Source organism: Elgaria multicarinata, chromosome 21 (assembly GCF_023053635.1).
Source record: "Elgaria multicarinata webbii isolate HBS135686 ecotype San Diego chromosome 21, rElgMul1.1.pri, whole genome shotgun sequence".
Taxonomy (NCBI): Eukaryota; Metazoa; Chordata; class Lepidosauria; order Squamata; family Anguidae; genus Elgaria; species Elgaria multicarinata.
The window spans coordinates 14767134-14785322 of NC_086191.1; the positions used below are offsets into that span (position 1 = coordinate 14767134).

At 52.5% G+C, this 18189-nt stretch overlaps 1 protein-coding gene across 1 annotated transcript in view; it reads left to right on the forward strand.

Annotated features, from left to right (window-relative positions):
* PCNX3 (pecanex 3) overlaps positions 1-3959 on the forward strand; it is a 43629-nt gene extending 39670 nt beyond the window's left edge. The window contains 2 exon segments of the mRNA XM_063145578.1: positions 918-1336; positions 3423-3959. Coding sequence (XP_063001648.1) covers positions 918-1336; positions 3423-3605 — 602 coding nt within the window. The 3' untranslated portion in view covers positions 3606-3959.
* Positions 3960-18189: the final 14230 nt, after the last annotated feature.

The following is an 18189-nucleotide window of genomic DNA, read 5'->3' on the forward strand; positions in this document are numbered from 1 at the left end:
CTGGCTCAGGAATGCCTGCATGCCCGTATTTGGGTGTCCTCCGCTCCCTGGAGTCGGTTGCAGCTTTGGATGCTAAGCCTGGCTTACCAAAAGATACATTTATTTATTTATTACATTTCTATACCGCCCAATAGCCGGAGCTCTCTGGGCGGTTCACAAAAATTAAAAACAAAGTATAAAACAACCGTATAAAACCATACTATAAAATACAATATAAAAGCTCAACCAGATCAAAACAGCAGCAATGCAAAATTACAAATTTAAAACACCAAGTTAAAATTTATTGATAGACTGCTAAAATGCTGGGAGAATAAAAAGGTCTTCACCTGGCGTCTAAAGGCATATAACTTTGGTGCCAAGCGAACCTCCTTAGGGAGCTCATTCCACAGCCCGGGTGCCACAGCAGAGAAGGCCCTCCTCCTGGTAGCCACCTGCCTCACTTCCTTTGGCAGGGGCTCGCGGAGAAGGACCCCTGAGGATGACATTAGGGTCCGGGCAGGTACATACGGGAGGAGGTGTTCCTTCAGATAGCCTGGCCCCAAGCTGTTTAGGGCTTTAAATATTAATACCAGCACTTTGAATCCGGCCCGGACCTGGTCTGGCAGCCAATGAAGCTGGAAAAGGACTGGCGTCCTTTTCCATCCTTCAGCTTCCTTCCCTGGAAGGTCTTCGAAGCCCCCTGGATTTTGGCTATGCAGGATCCCAGACTGGTGGGAAGCAGGTCTTCGCTGTGTTCTGTTTCTGAACCTACCGGGGCTCAGGCCTGCCTAGAAAAATCCCTCCCACTGCTCTGGGAATCCTCCTTCCGTGTCCCAGTTGCGTCAGCGGCCAAACTCCCAAGGGGAAGGCGCGCTCCGTACGCGCTCCGCGCTGCCTGTCCGGCCGCTGCGGTGATGTTGTTGTTACTGTTTCTGCAGACCTCGACCCCGGCCTTCCTCCTCCGAACCCAAGCTGGCTGGTCCAGCCCCAGCCGGCCCCCTCGCTGAGCCAAGGCGAAGGACGGCCCCCGCCGACGCCGGCCGCGTCTTGGCCCCCCGGACCGCACTTCTTGGGGGGGCAGCTTTCCTGCGCCAGCTCCTTGGCTTCCGTGGCAGACGGGATGGGGCGTGTCCCCCTGCCTCTCCGCCCAGGGCTCGGGACTCCCTCCGCCTTCGCCTACGAGGGGCTTTGCGGGAAATGGAGCCTGCCCAGCCGCAAGGGACTGAACGGGCTAGGCGGCAGCGAGAGCGACGTCCTCCCTGGGACACCCCCGCCCCGCTCCAAGGACAACTCTTCGATGTCTTCTGCGGTGGCTGCGTTGGGGACGCCGGGCGTGGCGGGGAGTCCGAAGCCCGAAGTACGTACCTCTTCCTTGTTGCTCCTTTCTCCCTACAGCGCCCCCTGCCTCCCCCAGGGGGGCAGCACAATAGCTTGCCCACCCCCTAATCCGAGTAGCTCCTACCCACACACCACGATAACCCACAATTCAATAAACAACCGAGTGTGGGTTACCGTGTTGTGTGAACAGCCCCATGAACCACGAGTCCTTTTAAAAAATAAAAGCGGAAGCAAAATCTTCCAAATTCCTCCTCCTTAACCGACCGGGAGGGAGGAAGCACATTTCAGTAAACCAGGAACGGGCAACTCGGGGCCCTCTGTATTTTTTAGCCTGCAGCCCCCATAGCCAAAGGCAAGGGCCAGAATTCTTGGAGTGGCGCAAGTTCCCCGCCCTTCCATTAAGCCACAGTTTAGCGCGGCATCCGGGCGCGATCATCCTGCGCGGGGCCAACGATATTATTTAGTTGTCCTTCGTTTATCCTGGAGGTGGGCCCCATGTGTCTCGCAGGCAACCCCTCCCTCCAGCCTCTTTTGTGGGTCACGCCCCCCCCCCCCAAATCCAGGGGGCGATTTCGGGGCAGGGTTGCTTCCGAAGGTGGGAAACAGTTCTCTTAAGATGCACACCCAGCTGTAGCTAGTTAGATGCAGGCCTACGCACGTGGGCATGCTGGCTCCTTCCCTCCCCCCCCACCAAGCAGGCACCCCCCCTCCCTCCAACCAGGTGGCTGGGCACAGCAGGACGCCGTCCTACACGGCGCAATCTTATTAGCGCTAATGGAAAGCCATTAAGCTGCCTCCTCCTTCCCCGTCACTACCAGGAGAGGTGTTCTTTTTGAAGGGCACGGGAGAGGACTGGGCCTCAGCACCGTGGTGTCTGAATGGCTGTCTTGCGCTCCAGGCCTCCTCCGCTCAGCTCTATCATAGAATCATAGAATAGCAGAGTTGGAAGGGGCCTACAAGGCCTTCAAGTCCAACCCCCTGCTCCATGCAGGAATCCACCCTAAAGCATCCCTGACAGATGGCTGTCCAGCTGCCTCTAGTGTGGGAGAGCCCACAACCTCCCTAGGTAACTCATTCCATTGTCGTACTGCTCTAACAGTCAGGAAGTTTTTCCTGATGTCCAGCCGGAATCTGGCTTCCTTTAACTTGAGCCCGTTATTCCGTGTCCTGCACTCTGGGAGGATCGAGAAGAGATCCTGGCCCTCCTCTGTGTGACAACCTTTCAAGTATTTGAAGAGTGCTCTCATGTCTCCCCTCCATCTTCTCTTCTCTAGTCCAAACATGCCCAGTAGTTTCAGTCTCTATCTAGGGCTCTGTCCACCGCCTTTCCATTCACCCTCTGCAGCCTCACATCTGCCTCAAGGCTCCTTTCCCCCCAGTCGGGAGTCTGTGTTTCTTTTACGCCGTCTCCCCCCCCATCCCGATAACGTAAGGACGTACCGCAACGATAACATCACAGGGCTTCAGGAAGGGTCACCCGTGTTTTAAAATATCGATCTACAGCGCAAGGGATTGAAAGCCTTCGTTTTTTTAATTGCACAACAACGTAATAATAACGTCAAAGCCTTTGCTGTTCCCTTTTTAATAAATTGTATGCATATGGATGTTTTAAGAGGAACAGTGCCATACTAGTCATACTTACTCAAAAGTAGGCCCTGACGACGCCACTGTGCCTTACTCCCGAGTAAATGTATAGACCAGCCTTCCCCAGTCGGGTGTCTCTCCCCCCCTTAGGGGATTTTGAGAGTTGTCATCCAAGCTGGTGTCTGGAAGAGCCAGTGTGGCCTAGTGGTTAGAGTGTTGGACTGGATCCGGGTTCGAGTCTGCCACTCAGCGACGGAAGCTCATCGGGTGACTTTGGGCCAGTCGCAGACTCTCAGCCCAGCCTACCTCACAGGGTTGTTGTTCTGAGGATAAAATGGAGAGGAAGAGGGATTATATATGCCTCCTTGGGAGGAAAAAACAAAAGACGGGGTATAAATGTAATAAATAAATAACATGAAATAGAATCGCATCCTAGTTCTATAAGATCCGATACTGTACCTCTGGATGCCTCGGGCATTAACATGGAGGCCTGGCCTTTTTTTCTCCCCCTCTTCATGCAGCCCCCGGCTCCGGCCCCTCAGGCTCCCAGCGACTCCACCCCGTTGCCACTGGAACTGTCTCCTGCCCACCGAGGGAGCTGTCCCCTACCTGAACCTGCCCCCATTGTGGCTGAGTGGGGCCGGCAACGGGAAGAGGAAGAGAGCCCGGCCGCCGGGCACCGACTTCTGGACCACCAGTACTGACGGGGAGGCCCCCCGCCCCCATCCGCTACAGAACCACGGGCTGGTCCCGTTAAGACGCTTCCTTTCCCCCTTTTTGGGGGGGAACCCGCTCTCGGACTTGCCTTCCCTTTCCTTCAGGACCATGGACAGCAATAAGGGGACGGGGCTGCTCCGTCTTAGCCCTCCGCCGTGGCAGCCATCCGTTCCCCCATTCCCCCCCCCTCACTCCCCATTTGCCTGCAGGGGCAGGCTCATTCTCTTGGGACACGGAGTGTGTGTGTGTACGGGGGGCGGGGGGGGGAGAGGTCTCCATGCACTGCCCCCCCCCTCCAACCTTGGACACCCAGTTCGTTCCGGTGACGCTCAAGGGCAATTTTTCCCCCTCCTTTTCTGCTGTTGTTGTTCCTTCGGATTAATAATAATAATAATTTTTTGTTTTGTTTATTTTCTTCTTTGGCCTCCCCCCCCCCGACGCCCCCTCCTCTCTGGATCCTGGATTTTTGGTTGATGTAAGAATTAAAGGCGGGGTGGGGTGGGGGTGGGAACGCTAAGAACCAAGAAGCGATCCGCTTCAACACACGTGAGGATGCGGTACTTGTGATGAATTGCGTCCAGTTCTGGGCTCCACAATTCAAGAAAGACGCAGACAGGCTGGCGCGTGTTCAGAGGAGGGGAACCAGGATGATCAGGGGTCTGGAAACAAAGCCCTATGAAGAGAGACTGAAAGAACTGGGCATGTTTAGCCTGGAGAAGAGAAGATTGAGGGAAGACATGACAGCACTCTTCAAATACTTGAAAGGTTGTCCCACAGAGGAGGGCCAGGATCTCTTCTCGATCCTCCCAGAGTGCAGGAAACGGAATAATGGGCTCAAGTTAAAGGAAGCCAGATTCCAGCTGGACATCAGGAAAAACTTCCTGACTGTTAGAGCAGTACGACAATGGAACCAGTGACCTACGGAGGTTGTGGGCTCTCCCACACTAGAGGCCTCCAAGAGGCAGCTGGACAAGCATCTGTCAGGGACAAGCATCTGTTGGACTCGATGACCTTGTAGGTCCCTTCCAACTCTGCTATGCTATGGTTCTATGATTCTATGAAATGGTGTGTTGGGAGAAGGAAGTCGGGGTGGTGGCAGGGGAAGAATTGGTCAGACGTCTTGTGCTCCCCGTCTTTCCTAATCCAGCCATTTTAGTCACATTTTTTAAATTTATTTATTTAGTATTTTTATCCCACACCTCCGCCAAAAAGGCTCCCGGAGCGGCTTACAATTGATCAGTAAAGAAGACAATCCCTGCTGTTGGCTTAAGTTCTAAAAAAGACACGACACACGAGGAAAAGTGGATGGGGAGGGAAGAGGGAGAAAATTAAAAAGAAATTAAGGAGATTGTTCAGGCTGGTTGGAAGGCCCTGCTCCGTCCTCCGTCTCCCAATGGAGGGGCAGACCCACGGCTCCTTCTTCCCCACAGGGTGATGGCAGTTAGCCCTGTGGGGGTGGGGGTGTCCAACTGAAGCAGGCTCTGATGGTCTCTGCCTGCCCCCATCATTTGCTTTTCCCCCTCCGTCCCAGGGCTCAGATCCTATCACCCCTGTTTCAGACCGATCCCGAATTCGTTACCTCTCCCTTTCCAGTCCCTTCTTTGAAATTCTGCCCTTTAATCTATCCCCCCCCACACACAGATATTATTAGTCGTTATTAATATTACTATTTGAATTTTGTAGTCGCCCTTCCCTTTTAAAAATGAAAAAAAAAGACCCAAGGTGACTTGCAACAAAACCATTGCAAAATAACTAGTACAATTATTACGAGGTAGAAAATAGCTAAAACCGACTTCCATTAAACCTACAAAAATATAAAACAACTAACATATCCGTACGGCTCTGTAACCCAAAGAACCGCTTGCATAAAGGCCTGTTATATGTCTAATACCATATTTCTTCAATTCTAAGACGCACTTTTCCCCCCATATAAACATCTCTAAAAATGGGGTGCGTCTTAGAATCGTGGGTATGTCTTAGGGGTTCTTTTTCTTGTTGGTGGTACTGAAATTAGTGTGTGTCTTACAATCGATGGTGTCTTACAATCAAAGTAATAATAATAATAATTTATTTCTTACCCGCCTTTCCAATTGGATCGAGGGGGTGAACAACAGGAAGCATAAAATACTGATTAAAAACATAATATACACTGTTTAAAGCGTACTAAAAGCATCCTAAAATTCCACTGGATAGGCCTGCTGGAAGAGATCAGTCTTGGTAACTTTCTTGAACGCTAAAAGACGGTCAAGCTGACGAGTCTCCTCCGGCAGGCCGTTCCACAGTCTGGGAGCAGCAGAAGAGAAGGTCCTCTGGGTAACAGTTGTTAATCTAGTTTTTGCTAGCTGAAGTAGATTCTTCCCAGAGGACCTGAGCGTGCGGGGCGGATTGTACAGGAGAAGGCGATCCCGCAGGTAGCCTGGACCCAAACCATGTAGGGGTTTAAAGCTGGTAACCAACACTTTATGCTTCGTCCGGAAACTTAATTGGCAGCTTGGGTGTAGAAGGAAACTACAACAGTAAGCTGGCGGGGCTCACGGGGGAGATTATTCCACCGCCGGAGGGGGCCAGCACCGAAAAGGCCCTGTGCCTTGTTGCCCTCCTCCGAACGTTCCTTGGAGGACGCACTCCTAGGAGAGCGTCAGAGGTTGATTGCGGTGTGTAGGTAGGTTTCAGATGAGATGGACAAATCTGAAAAAAGAATTATTTTATTTTACCCTGGGGGGGGGATGTGTGGTTCTTCCTTGTGTTAGGAATGGAAGTTTTGCTGTGTTTGGGGGCTTGGGTTGGGGGGCGCAGAAGGGAAAAGATGACCTTGAACAAGCCCTTGCTGTAGCTGCAGGACAGAGGAGCCAGGCAGCCTTCAGGGGAGTATTTTATTCGTAGGCTCCTGAGAGCCACCAACCTGGTGCAAGGCAGACGCCTCTCGCTCAGGGATGCTGAGCTCAGCAGCTCGTTTTGAGTCCCAGGACTCAGGGGAGCGCCCCGTCCTTCCAGAAAAACCCCTCTGGAGTCACTCTGGGCTCTCTCGGTTTCAACAGCACAAGGGGGAGAGATCCGTGTGGGTTTTATGTCGCTGCTGCTGTAAAAGAAGTCAGGCTGTAAGAGGTTGCAAGCTTCCCTGCAGCTCATAGAGAGAGAGAGAGATCTACCTGGACCTATTCTCTCCAGTCCTGCGGACTTCTCCCCGGTTTTAGGAAAGGAGGCCAGCCTTGGTTTTAGCAGGTGACATTTGCGCATCTTCTCCTTGACTGCTTTTGTATTTGACACCCTTGCTGGGTTGCGCTTGCGTCAAAGGACCTTGAAATGCCCCACGTGGGGGAGTGTCGGCTTCCAAACTAGGGTAGGTGGGAAAGAATGGTTCCCCCTTCCTGCCCGCTGCTCTTTCGGGGTAGTTTTATTGATTCCCCCCCCCCCAAGGTAGGGTGACCCTATGAAAAGGACGACAGGGCTCCTGTACCTTTAACAGTTGCATAGAAAAGGGAATTTCAGCAGGTGTCATTTGTATGCATGCAGCACCTGGTGAAATCCCCTCTTCATCACAACAGTTAAAGCTGCCCTCTTTTAAATCTGGCCGCTCTAGTATAGCTCCTGCAGCTTTTACTGTTGGGATGAAGAGGGGATTTCACCAGGTTCTCCATATCTACAAATGATCCCTGCTGAAATGCCCTTTCCTATGCAACTGTTAAGGATACAGGAGCCCGGTCCTCCTTTTCATAGGGGGTGACCCTACTTAAGGGCCTTCCCGGACAGCCGCCTCGCGGCGGCGGGGTGCGTCTTTTGCGCCGCGCGCTCTGCCCATGCTCAGGAGCTACGTCCTCTGCTGCGCCAAGGCGAGACGCCGGGCTGTTTCCCGCGGGCCTCTCCGCGCGCCTCCCCACCCCGGCCGGCTTTGCGCGTCCTCCCCGGCGGGGTGTGACGCCGCGGCGCGCCTCCCTCCCTCCTTCCCAATCTGGGTCTCTCTCTCTCTCTCTCTCTCCGCCCCCGATCGCGAGGAGGCGGCGGCGGCGGAGGGGCGGCGCCAGGGCCGCGAGGAGGGGAGCGCGGGGGCGGGAGGGACGGACACGCGGGGCCGGCGGCGTCCGCGTCCGGTCGGGCTGGAGAGCGGACGGGCGTGGAGAGGTAGGCGGGCAGGCAGGCAGGCAGGGGCCGCGCGGCACGTGGAACGGGGGAGCGGCGGCGGGGTGGGTGGGGGGCTTGTTTTTGGGGGGTGGGTGGGTGGGCAAGAGGACGGTGATGGATGCGGCTGTTTGGGGGGGAAGCCTTCACACACACACACACACACCCCACGCGCCTCCACCCCTCCACCCCCCGCGCCTTAATGGACCCCTCGGCCGCCTCTCCACCCCGGCGGCTGAATGGCCGGGCAGGCGCGCGCCTCTCCATGGAAGCGGCTTTCTCTGCCCCCCCCCCCCCGGGACGTGACAGCGGGCTCGCGCCCCTGCCCGGCTCGCCCCCTGGCCGGTCCTCGGCGGGGATGGGAGGGCAGGGCGGCGCGCGCCCCCCTCCGCCGCCTCCTCCGCGCACGCAACCTGCAGCGCGGGCGCCCTCGCCCCTCTACCGGGGACAGGCGCTTCCTCCCTCCTCCAGCCGCCCGCTATTGTGTGACAAAAGACCCACCGCCACCCACAGGGCCGCCCCTGCCTGGCTTCAGGCTCGGCCGGGGCGAGTGCTGGAGCATGTGCAAAGTGCCCTTGCTTCCACGCTCGGCACCCATCGTTTCGTGCTGCCCCCCCTCCCCGGAATAGAGGCTGTGACTTCCCCCCAGGTTTGCCACACACACACCCCGGCAGCGGTTCTTTCAGCCTTCTCTAAGCTGGTTCTCTCCAGCTGTGGGACTATCGCTCCAATGATCCCCAGCTCCCATGGCTGGTGGCCCTTCAGCCTAGAAACGATGGTTGTCTGGGGGGGGGGGGGAAGGCGGTCTTAGATGGCCGGCGTGCCCTTCCCTCCGCACATCTTCTCACAACAACCCTGTAAGGTGGGCTACGCCAAGGGGGAGCAGGCATCTCTAGGTCACCGAAGCAGCCCGTCAGACTGCAATTCCCACTATCCACAGCCACCCTGACTGCAGGGCTAGCTGACTTTGAGAGCAACATGGCTCTCAGTGGGAGGATTTGAACCCAGGCCTCCCCTATCTGAGTCAGAACATTCTATGAATTGTAGCGGGGAAGTTTCCCCATGGAAGCTTAATCATGGGTGTTGCAGGAGGGCAGCTGGTCAAAGAGGGTGTGGAGGACAGAAAGTTGACTTCTAGATCTTTTGGACTTCAACTCCCAGCATGCCTGACCATTGGCCATGTTGCCAGGTTCTTCTGGGAGATCCAAACATCTGGACGTCCACCTTCTGCTCACTCCTGGTCTAGAGGCGTCTCTCAGGAGCTCCACACCACAGCATCCTTTCTTAAAGCAGCAGTGAGCCCTGGCTGCTGGGGTTATGGCTCCCATGATTGTGAATCATGGATGAACCACCGCGTAGCACCCTTCAGCTTCTTTGGGATTGCTGAAAAGCCGTGGCAGCTGCTTCCTTCCAGAACGTACTATTTTCCCATCTATCTCTGTGTTGTCTCCTGCTAGGAAACATTTCCCCCCCAGAAACTGCTTCTATGACCCTTTTTTAAACTGGATTGAACCCGGGGCCTTCTGCTCCGCCACGGAGCTATTCCATCCAAACACTAGAACCCAAACGGGGTCATCCCATGAAGCTGATGGGACAAGATGGAAGGAAGGACTTCTTCAAACAGTGCGTAGTTAAATTGTGCAAGATGTAGCGATGGCCACCTGTCTGGATGGCTTTAAAAGAGGGTTGGATAAATTCCTGGAGGAGGAGGCTATCAAGGGCTAATAGTAAGCCTGTATGCACCAGTTGCTGGGGAACATGGGTGGGAGGGTGCTGTTGCACCGTGTCCTGCTTTGTTGGTCCCCAGCCGACAGCTGGTTGGCCACTGTGTGAACCGAGTGCTGGACTAGACGGACCCTTGGTCTGATCCAGCATCAGGGCTCTTCTGATGTCCGTATCCTTTCCCGATATTCCATCATGACCCTTAACAGTCAATCTGTTACGTGGTCTTGTGGCTATGTCGTATCTCTAGCGGTTTCTCGTGCCTGCAACTTTACCCTAACTTGGAGGGCCGGCACAGGGTGTGAGGTTGATGGTCCTTGTGGGCTGGAATTAATCCACGATGTCAACATTGGAGGTTTCATTTGACATGTTCTGTTTTTTCGCGAGGTTTTGTTTAAGGGAGTTCTCCTGCGTCCAACCCCCCGTTGCAATAAGAGTGTGTTTCATTTGCTTTCATTTGTGACATTTTTATACCATCCAGTAGCCAAGCCTCTCTGGATGGTTTATAAAAATTAAAAACAAAAATCCCATATTGCGTAAAGTAAAAAAGCCATTGACATACGGACATATAAACAGACAACACACACAATCTTAACAAATATGACCATATGAAACGGAGGACGGGGTTTCTGTAACTTTAAGTGTTGTCTTGGAAAGGGAATTTCAGCAGGTGTCATTTGTAGGGTTGTCTAAGGGCTAGCACAATTGCTTAAGGGCTAGCATCACAGAGGCTGGCAGGGGCCAGCTTCACAAATGGGAGGGGGTCTGTGGGTCCCACCCCCTCCTCAGTGCCAGAAAGCTCCAGGAGGTTCTACTCCTTGTCAGAAGTCCAGCAAGGGAGAACCAAACACCCCCTGACAAAGTGGCCCGAGATGTTTTCCCTAATGTTCAGCCAAAATCTGCCCTTCCTGTAATGTACGTCCATCAAACCTAGTCCTATGTTTGGGGACAGCAGAGAAAACGGTTTTTTCCTTTTTGATGTGACAGGCTTGCAGGCAGTTCAAGAGCGTCAGTGCAGGGCCCCCTTCTCTTCTCTAGGCTAAACATACCCAGGTGTTTCTACCTTTCCTCATAGATCTTAGTGTTTAGATGCTGCGACCATCTTCTTTGCCTTCCCCTGGGGCCTAGACAAACAGAAATACTGTCATTTGGGGCCCACTTTAGGCACAATCCTACGCCCGTGGAGACAGGAAAAAAGCCCTAGGGCTTTTTTCCTGTCTCCACGGCCGTAGGATTGCGCCCTTTCTCTGTATCCTTTTTTAAAACACAGTCTCCCAAATGTGGATCACCTGCTTCTCCGGGTGAGGCACATTTGCAAACCAGGCTGGAGGAAAGATTCTTTATCGAGCCCGCGAAGGCTCGTCCGGCGTCCGCGAAAGGGCTTTGCAAACGCACCTGGAAATTGGCGAGCGAATGCCGCGGAATCCAAGGAGCGGCCTTGCGTGCCTCTGTGTTTTCAATTTAAAATTAATTAGCCTGGTGTAGGAGGATGTGGTTTGCGCCCAAACGCTCCCTCATCTGTCTCTCCGTAGACAAAGGAAGCTACTGTGAACGCGTCGAGTGGTTCCGCTCGCTGCTGACGTCCAGGCCTTTCTAATCATCAAAATGCCGCTGCCCCCCCCTTCATTTCAGATGTTGGCTTTCAGTTGTATCTGCTCCTCTTTATTACGACTTGCTCCTGAGTAAACGTACATAAGCTTGCACTGCAAAATGTGGCCGGGAAGGAGTGCAGTGATGCAGCTGAGCGGATCTGAACCCCTCCCACTGCCTGCATCTTCTTCTCCGCCCCCCTCCCCAAATGCTGCTTTTATCTGAACCACATCAAGCTTGCTGAATCTGGTTAGGTTCCGTCCTGCCCTTGGGGAAGGGGTGTTTCAGAAGGGAGGCGTTTGCTCAGGCGTGGGCTACTCACAGGCCCCTTCCAACGCATCCCCACATTTTATACACATGGCTCCAGAGCACTAAAAGGGTCAAACGAGCTACGTTTATTTATTTATTTATTTATTTTTATTTATCATATTTATAACCCCACTCCTCAGCCCAAAAAAGGCTCTCAGAGCGGCTTACAATCCGTTAGCAAGAAAGACCATCCCTGCCCCTGAGGCTTACAGTCTAAGAAAGACATGTGACACACAAGGAAAAGGCGTTCAGGAGGGAAGAGGAAAAAGAGAGAGAGAGAAAGAGAGACCAACTGGAGCAGGCCATGATGTTTTCTCCGCCTGCTTCTGTCCCCTTGCGCCTTCTTCTTTTCCACAAGGCCAAGATGACATTTAGCCGGTTTGGAGCTACGGGGCGGATTTCAGCAGCAAACTGGCGATTTAATTTTATAAGTATTTTTAAACCTGGGACCTTCTATGTGTTAATTTGAACCTGGGACCTTTATATGTTAGGCTGATGTTGTACCGTTGAGCTGCACGGTCCACTGTTGTTCAGTTGGTTCCTAAAGAGGTGCATTCTGGGTCAGCAGGCCACCTCTTGTAAGGAACGTTGCTGTAAGTATTCACGTGTGGTTGACGTGAGCCTGCGCATATCAGCTTCTGGGGTCTGTGGAACATGGTTAAAAGGCCGGTCATCAGCCTAACTTGGACTTATGGTTGAGATTGTTGAATTAGGCGGTCGGTAGATGGAGTCCTGGGATCTTTTCCCTAGCCCAAAGGTGGGTTGTTGTTGCCATTTTATTATTCAACTTTTTATTGTGATTTTAACCAAACCAATACTGTAGGAAAAAGAAAACAAAACATGGCATACATAAGAAACATCCGTCTACCATTAAATGCAAAACTCTAAAAACAAAGACAGGAAATTGTGCGTAAGCTTCAAGAGCGGCAGACCAAATGTCCGTAGATTTATCCATTCGCCTGGGGGCGCCTGCACAACAACCGTTTACACGTGGACAACGTTGTTTGCTGCGGAATCCATTGCATTCTAAGAGGCGAACGTTGGTCCTTCCAATGTTTTCACATCCATCTTTTGGAAGTCAAAAGGGCTTGGAAAATCCGGAGATGTTGAGCTTCTTTCTGTCCGAGGGACGGATTCGGTTTCTGAGAAACTTTTGGAGGTCGAATTCGGGGTGGGAGGGGCTAATGGAAGAAGGTGTGGCCAAAGTACCCGCATGTTGTCGTCTTAAGCGATTCCTGCACGTAACTCAGCCTTAGGAGAGGAATTTTGTCCTTTGAGAGTGAGGGGATGAATACTGCACAAAAGCAGAGGAACCCCTCTCCGGAGGGCTGGGTTTGCACCCTGTCCTCGCCTGTGGAAGAGGCTTCACAAATGACCAGCTGCCCCCGTCCCATTTGCCAGCTCTTCCCTCAATGCCTCCCTGTCCGCGTTGCGAGGTCAGCCGGGGGGGTGACGCAGCTGGAATGGCACTCGGCGGCCTCTCCCTGCCCCCTCCGCCCCCACCCTGGCAGAAGGAGAAAGCCCCCTATTCATCGGCGCTGGAAATCCAGCTGCAAAAGGGTCCCATTTCCATGGTCACGGCCAGGCCCAACCCGCAGCAGGCCTGGGAAGCTGGACTTGATGGAAAACCAGGCAGCAGGTGGGGAGGGGGGGCTTACCATGGCCCTGCTTTCCACCAGGGTCCATACAGCCCTATCCCCACCACCACCACACACACCCAATTAGCTTGGGATGGAAGCAAGGAAGGCAGCAGTGAGGTGCTGAAATGCACCCCGAAACGGTGACATTTGGGGGAGCAGGTTGAATCTGCGACGGCGTGCAATGTAGCGAATGCCGGCGCTCAAAATTATGGGCCGGAAGGGGTGCCAACGTGTTAGCGGCATACAAAACCACGCACGGCGTGGAGAACGTAGATACGTAGATATTTTTCACCCCTTCTTCATCACACTAGAGACCCTTCCTTGAAGCTGTCCGTCGGGAGATTCCGGACGGATAAAAGGAAAGGCTTCTGCACGCTGCGCAGAATGAAACGATGGGATTCGCTGCTGCGAGAGGTCGCGGCGGCCGCCATTTTGGGCGGTTGGATAAATTCGCAGAGGAGACGGCTCTCTACGGCTACTAATCCTGATGGCTCTCTGCTACCTCCAGGATTAGAGGCACTGTGCCAATGGACACCAGTTGCTGGGAAACATAGAATCATAGAATAGCAGAGTTGGAAGGGGCCTACAAGGCCATCGAGTCCAACCCCCTGCTCAATGCAGGAATCCACCCTAAAGCATCCCTGACAGATGGTTGTCCAGCTGCCCCTTGAAGGCCTCTAGTGTGGGAGAGCCCACAACCTCCCTAGGTAACTGAATCCATTGTCGTACTGCTCTAACAGTCAGGAAGTTTTTCCTGATGTCCAGGTGCAATCTGGCTTCCTTTAACTTGAGCCCGTTATTCCATGTCCTGCACTCTGGGAGGATCAAGAAGAGATCCTGGCCCTCCTCTGTGGGACAACCTTTCAAGTATTTGAAGAGTGCTCTCATGTCTCCCCTCCATCTTCTCTTCTCCAGGCTAAACCTGCCCAGTTCTTTCAGTCTCTCTTCGTAGGGCTTTGTTTCCAGACCCCTGATCACCCTGGTTGCCCTCCTCTGAACTGTTGCACTCATGCCCTGCTTGTGGGTTGTGTGAACCCAACGCTGGACTAGAAGGACCCTTGGTCTGATCCAGCCGGGCTCTTCTTCCATTCTTATTATGGACAGGCGCTCTCCCCATTGTTTGTAAAGGGGGGAGTTTCAGCCAAGGCCGAGCTCTTTCCTCTCAGGATGTTGCGTGAGAGGCTGTTTTAATATGTGTGTTGTTGGGGGGGGGGAGCAGAGAAGCGGAAGAAACGCTTACGCTTGGGGGGGGCAGTTCCTTCTTCCGTTTGCGCCACACTTCCTCTGCTACAGGAAGCGGATCACAGCGGCGGACCACCACGGCCTCCGTCCCCCAGACATTGGTTCTCTGGCCGGGTGAGGGGGGACGTTGTCGGGGTCCTGGGGTGGGTTTTTTTTGGACTGTGGGGTGGGGTGCGGGGGAGAAGGGACGCTTCCTTGCATTTGAGGCGTATTGCGGCCTGAGGAAATCCCCCCACCTTGCAGGAGAATCGCAGCCGGCGTACTTTTCTGCAAACCCCCCCCGTGCCCTCCTCCCCCCAACCCCCTTTATCATGTCCTTTTGCATGATGTCCCATCTTGCTTCCTTCCCCTCCGCCCTCGGCGAGCGCCCTGGTTTGCTTTCTGCTGTCATCGACACCTTTGCCTTTTTTTTGCTGTTGTTTGTCCACGGCGCTTTTTTCCTGCCGCTGAATGGATGTGGCCCGACGGCTGCTTCCTTCTCTTCCCTCGGCACGTAACGGCCGGCCGAAGGGGGCCACCGTCTCTTCCCGTGGCGTGTGGGGTGGCTACTAGGGTCTTGAGCCACGCTGGGGATTGCAGGACGATTTTCAGGCCCTTTTATCTGACCTTGGGGATGGGGGTAATCATTTGACCTTTATTTGCCTCGGGGCCGTTTCCTGCCGTGGGTCGGCATGGTCAGCATGCAGCTTGGCTCACTTACTGGGGCTTTTTGCTTGACAGGTCGTTCCTCTGTGAGGCGCCTTTTGCTTGTGGTCTAGGAGGTGAGGCACGACATAATAAGAGCAAGGGGCGGGGTGGGGCTGATGGGTGAGGAGGGGGTCCTGCCTTTGGGGAGGGGGCTGCAGTAGAAGTTCCTCCTAGGTCTTGTTTTCACTGAGCTGCAGTGGGTTCCCTTTATTACTTATTATAATTATTTATTACATTTATATACCACCCCCGCAGCCGAAGCTCTCTGAACGGTTTACAACAGTTAAAAACAGTAGACGTTAAAAAGTATACAAAATTTAAAAACCATCAAAACCAGAAAAACAACAGTATAAAAACAGCTTTGAATCGGGAGCAAATGGGAACTCGTGATGCATCCCCAGCGCCTATGATGGGGTGGGGAACTGCTTTCGGTCTCGAGGGCCACATTCCAGCGATGGGCAGGTCCAAAGACCCAAAATTCCAGCCTGTTGTAGCTCAGAGCTCTTACTGCAAGTAACGTAAGCCTTCGTGGAGGCATTCCAACCGTTCAGAAGGGGGGAAAGAAACTAAATACCGAATGACTTACGATCAGGAAAAGATGTGGCCATTTGGGGAACCCCCAGAAATTCGGATTGGGTTCTTGCTTCTAGCCAGCCAGGATTTAGACCCTTATAGTACTGTTCTGGGAGCTTAGGAGGGGCAGAAGGGAAGAGAGGACGGCATGAAAGGGCCTTCGCCAGGAATCTTGTAGAGCCGCTGCCAGTCAGAGCAAACAGCACTGGGCTTGCGCGACGAAGTCTGACTTCACGTAAGCCAGCTTTCTGTCTTCTTGTAGTGCTGGTGCTCTCTGGTTTGGGGATACCAGCCCCGGATCTGAGCCTTTTATAGTTTTGTTGGATGGGGGGCGGTTCTGTGGAGTGGGAAAGGAAGAAGATGGTCTTTCTTCCTTTCCTTCCTCTGCCTGGGATGCTTTAAGGTGGATTCCTGTATTGAGCAGGGGGTTGGACTTGATGGCCTTATAGCACCCGTCCAACTCTACGATTCTATGATTCTATCAGCAGGGATTATGGGATGTGTAGTCCTACACATCTGGAAGGTGCTAGGTTGCGGAATGCTGCTATAGATGTGTCTATAATACAGAGAGGGAAGCTTTTGTTTTTAATGTTATGGCATATAATCCCCCCTAACACTAATTCCCTTGCACAAGCTGGCTCTAAGCTGATAAAGGATCTGAGCAGGCCAATTCCTTCTGCATCTCTTCCCTCTTTCCAGTTTCCTTTTTTCTTTTCTCAACGGACATCTCAACATGGAGGGTTCCTTCCTTTTTGGAAAATATCATTTTTCTTTCAATGCACTTCTGCATATTGGGGAGTCCTGCCCCCTCTCCCGTAATGTAGAATCTACTAGCTTCTTGTTATACGGTCCACCGTTTGCTTCCAAAATGATCAGCACTCAACCATCTGTGTTTACCATTAGAGGGGATAATAATGTTGGAAGATGCGTCGCTTTTGAATGCTGGTCATGTGGGTTAAGAAGCAGAAGAGCACCGTTCTAAAAATCAAATGTGCACTTAAGCCTGAAGTAGCTTTCTCACTTGGTTTACCGATGTGGAAAATGCAAAAAACACACACGCACCACCACGGTATCACTTGTGAGAGTTACGTGCCGATGCCACGGTTCTCTCCTTTGCACCCATGCAAAGGTGTGATGCCGGCTTTGTATGTTTGCACTTTCCTTTCCTTTTGGTGTATTTTAGATCTCTCTTTTTTGCTGTTGTTGCTTTTGTCCCATTTTCCCCCCCCAATGAAATGTTCCACATGCATAAAGACCCCCCCTTTTTTTTGAACAGCATTTTTCTGCTGGACGAGAAGATCTTTTGCATGCTAAAAATGAAAAATAGGCATTAGAAATGTCTTTTGACCAGCTCCAAAGATGACCACTTGTCCCAGTCAGCAATTCAGCCCACCTGCTCCCGCTTATAGTAGAAACCTCTCAATTAAAAAGAAGTAATTTCTATCCTCCCTTTACCCTGAAGAACTTAAAGCAGCACTCATATCTTCTCCCCCCATTCCCGTTTTAACCTTACAACACGTCTTGGTAGGTAAATCAGTGTGGTGCCAGTGTGGTGTAGTGGCTAAACTGTCAGACTGGGAGTCAGGAGATCCGGGTTCTAGTCCCCACTCGGCCATGGAAACCCACTGGGTGACTTTGGGCCAGTCCCAGACTCTCAGCCCAACCTACCTCACAGGGTTGTTGTTGTGAGGATAAAGGAGGAGGAGGATTATGTACACCGCCTTGGGTTCCTTGTAGGGGGAAAAAGGTGGGATGTAAATATAATAATAAATAAGTCAGGTAGAAGTATAGTGACTAGATTCAAGTTTACCTGCTGATTTCTGCAGCTGAGTAGAAGTTGAACCCCTGGTCTCTCGCATCTTAGTTCAGCACTCTAACCACTAGGCAACATTGCTCTCAAAAGATGTCACTTATTATTATGTATTTCTAAAACCAACCGTAGCTGTCTGGAGGATTCTGGGAGTCAAAAATATCCAGAAAGTACTGGGTTGGGAAGGCTGGTGTACATAATGCGTGTCTCCCACGCACACATTTTATCTTCACAACAACCCTGTGCGGTAGGTTAGGCTGATTGTCAGTGACCCAAGATAACCTAGTGAGCTTCATGGCTGAGGAGGGATTTGAATCTGGGACTGCCCAGTCCTGATGTGGCATTCTAACCCCTATTTTGCACATGAGGGCAACCAGCCATGTGGCACACTGTGTGTGTGTATGTGTATATACATATATAAATATGTGCATTTGAGAGGGAGAAATAGAACAGAATCCAAATGCATTACAACTGGAGGGTGCAGCAGAACAACCGTGTGGACCGTCTCTAACCAAGACTCTTGTTCATGCATTGTCTGTCTCTTTTGCCAAGACTCTTGTTCATTCATTGGTTATTTCTCGGTTGGACTACTGCAACCTTCTTCTCACTGGCCTTCCTTCTTCTCACATCAGTCCGTTGGTTTCTGTTCACCACTCTGCTGCTAAGATCATCTTCTTGGCTCGCCTCTCTGACCATGTAACTCCACTTCTGAAATCTCTTCGTTGGCTTCCAATTCACCTCAGAGTCCAATATAAACTTCTCCTGTTGACCTACAAGGCTTTTCACAGTCTAGCTCCTTCCTATCTTTATTGCCCTGCTCGTGCTCTTCGCTCCTCTGATGCCATGTTTCTTACCCACCCAAGGGTCTCTCCTTCCCTTGCT